Source organism: Eriocheir sinensis, unplaced genomic scaffold, assembly GCF_024679095.1.
Source record: "Eriocheir sinensis breed Jianghai 21 unplaced genomic scaffold, ASM2467909v1 Scaffold91, whole genome shotgun sequence".
NCBI classification, from domain to species: Eukaryota; Metazoa; Arthropoda; class Malacostraca; order Decapoda; family Varunidae; genus Eriocheir; species Eriocheir sinensis.
Genome location: NW_026112286.1, coordinates 462,212 through 465,671, shown reverse-complemented (window position 1 = coordinate 465,671; position 3,460 = coordinate 462,212). Strand labels below are relative to the sequence as shown.

Below are 3,460 nucleotides of genomic sequence, written 5' to 3'. Positions count from 1 at the left end.
ACATGACAGCAGCGATTACACAGCAGACATGACAGCAGTGACCGACACAGCAGACATGACAGCAGTGACCAACACAGCAGACGTGACAGCAGTGACCAACACAAAAGACATGACAGTCGTGGCCGATGCAGCAGACTTGACAGCAGTGACCGACACAACAGACATGACAGTCATGACCGACACAACAGACATGACAGCAGTGACCGACGCAGCAGGCATGACAGTCATGACCGACACAACAGACATGACAGTCGTGACCGACATGACAGCAGTGACCGACGCAGCAGGCATGACAGTCATGACCGACACAACAGACATGACAGTCGTGACCGACATGACAGCAGTGACCGACGCAGCAGGCATGACAGTCGTGACCGACACAACAGACAAGACAGTCGTGACCGACGCATGACAGCAGTGACCGACGCAGCAGGTCGTGACCGACACAACAGACATGACAGTCGTGACCGACATGACAACAGTGACCAACGCAGCAGACATGACAGTCGTGACCGACACAACAGACATGACAACAGTGACCAACGCAGCAGGCATGACAGTCGTGACCGACACAACAGACATGACAGTCGTGACCGACACAACAGACATGACAACAGTGACCAACGCAGCAGACATGACAGTCGTGACCGACGCAGCAGACATGACAGTCGTGACCGACACAACAGACATGACAACAGTGACCAACGCAGCAGGCATGACAGTCGTGACCGACGCAGCAGACATGACAGTCGTGACCGACACAACAGACATGACAACAGTGACCGACGCAGCAGGCATGACAGTCGTGGCCAACATGACAACAGTGACCGACGCAGCAGGCATGACAGTCGTGACCGACACAACAGACATGACAGTCGTGACCGACACAACAGACATGACAACAGTGACCAACGCAGCAGACATGACAGCAGTGACCGACAAGGGAGCGATTGGATTCAGAATCTGTCTAGTGAAGACCTTGATGATGTTCAACCCTTGAACCAAGGAGAAAACCGTCAGAGTGGATTTCCTATGGATTGGGCAAGTAAGTTGAAAAGTTTTTGTGCACTGAGTAGTGCTCAAGTGTTTTAAACACTGAACAGTGTAGTGCTTTTCATTAGGTGTTCCAATTCTTCTTGTATGAATATATTGTAAATGTACTGAGTTATGTTGTCCTAACAGTTTTACATCCTTTCTGGTTGCATTCATTGTGATAACAATTTTCGGTAACCTGACATTACAGTGAGTGTACCAAAGGCCTGCTGTCTTTCACTTAGTGGCACCACTCATCATCTACCTGCAGGTTCCAAATATTACACAAGTGTCCTATACCATGTACTTACAGCATCATGCCTGATTGTAATTTACAATGCTATGATTTTCACAATGTATACTGTAAATACTTTTTTTTAATCTGTCCAAAAGTATAAAAATTAATGGAGATGTAGCAACAATGTAACATGCCAGGGCTTTGGAAAGTATTACAATACTGAAAGTCTAAATATTATTGTTCAGCTTCCATGTAATTACTGCAAAAATCATTATCAATAGATTATTATTGGATTTGTGTTGTGATTTGTAAAGGAGTTATGATATTAAGTTAATAAATTATTAGCATTAATCTGTATAATATAGGTACTACTTCATATAAATATTTGGTGGAGAGTGGATTGTTGATTTGTGTGGGTATGTGTAAGTAGGAAGATTCAATAAGTAAGAGTGTAGCTCTAAATAGTTTCCACACCATAATTAATATGGTTCACTCACTCAGATTCACCACATTTGGATAACAATATCTGAGGAGGATTGAAATATTGCCTGTTCTAAAATGCCAAGTGTATGTTAAAACTTCTTTTCCTCACTATTTTTTCCAGAATTCCAGAGGCGAGTCATTCATTTGTTGCTGGATATGAGGACCTCTTTGCATACTCTTACTGGCTCTACACCAAGTGACAATGATATATCAATTCAACAGCTGGACTCTATGGAGGATGCAGAGGCATTTGAAAATGAATTGTGAACACCCTCTTTTTGCAAAGAAATGACAGAAAAATTTGTCCACATAGGTGGAATTTCAGTGAAGGATATGATATCAAAGGTATTGTGCAGCATTATGTCGAAGAAGTTGATGTGTAAGTACAACATGTATGGACAACGGGGCAAAGTAGCTTTTAAAAATACAAGATTGTGCAGTGTCATCACAGACTGTTATGAAGAAATTCAGAGATGTGAGTTTAACAGAAATACACATGATTGCAACACAATTGTGTAATGCCCCAAAAATGAAGTAAAGTGGAAACTAAATCATGTAGGGTAGTGGGCAAATAGTGATGCTGGGTCAGGGGATACCATAAAATCAGGTAACTTCAGACATTTTTAGGGTTTTGGCCTATAAATTCTTGTAGAACTACACTATTTGAAACCTGTCCTTACTGTGAAAACTGTTCTATGATCTGTCCAACAGTTTGGTTAGACTCAGGAAAACTGTTGATACCCACATTTTTATTCCAGGTACGGTGTGCAAAAAAATGTAGCAACAAGATATGTGTATTCTCAAAGCATGAACAGAAATTTGTATTAGTAATTAAGAGCCACACCTGTAATATCAAGGCATACTGTGTAGAACAGTCCTTGAGTTAGGGCTGAGGAGGTAAAACTAAAATCTGAAATCTGACTCCTTTATTTTGAAATAACTGCCACAAAATGGTTGTTGATAATGAAACTGGCTTTATAATGCTACCAAGAACTCAGCTGGAGTCGAAGTCATGGTAACTTTACTGCCTCCTTCCTGCCTCCTTTCACCCACTATTGCTGTGACTTGACTGCAGGCCTGCCATGAATAACAGCAAATTGTGAAAATGATGATGTACAGTATTGTATTGTGGCTTTTCTTTCTCCTGATGGATATTAAATTTACATAGTATTATATTGTATTGTGGCTTTTCTTTCTCCTGATGGATATTAAATTTACATAGTATTATATTATGTCTCATTGCAATACATACTGCAATGCTGTAGTGCTTTATGTTAATTTTCTGTGTTGATTATTTTCTTGTTAATCAGCAATGCATACCCTATATTGTTTAAAGATGTAAATGTCATTGTAGGATGTGTGTATTTGCATTCCTAAAATCCTGTGCTTTGTATAGAAAGATATACATTCACTTCAAGATATTCATGTATGTATTCCTTGTACTACCATCATAGTATAGTGCCATACTATATTATGCGTTGTAGTACTTATAAGGAATACATACAAATATCCTTCAGTACGTGGATGTATATATTTCTATTCAATACAAGATTTTAAAAATCCAGATATACAAATCCTACCTTGGAATTTATATCTTTAAATAATACAGGACATGCATTGCCGATTAGCAAGGAAATTATCGTATTAATACAGAAATTACCTTGGAAATTACACGAGTAATTCAAGTGTTTTGGTCACGTGAAACAC

At 40.0% G+C, this 3,460-nt stretch overlaps 1 protein-coding gene across 1 annotated transcript; it reads left to right on the top strand.

Annotated features, from left to right (window-relative positions):
- The first annotated feature begins 446 nt into the window (after positions 1 to 446).
- On the top strand, positions 447 to 2,932 carry LOC126994891 (dentin sialophosphoprotein-like). The gene is made up of 2 exons (XM_050854158.1): positions 447 to 1,045; positions 1,875 to 2,932. Exon 1 carries the CDS (start codon positions 455 to 457, stop codon positions 998 to 1,000), a length of 546 nt encoding a protein of 181 aa, XP_050710115.1. The 5' UTR covers positions 447 to 454; the 3' UTR covers positions 1,001 to 1,045; positions 1,875 to 2,932.
- The last annotated feature ends 528 nt before the right edge of the window (positions 2,933 to 3,460 follow it).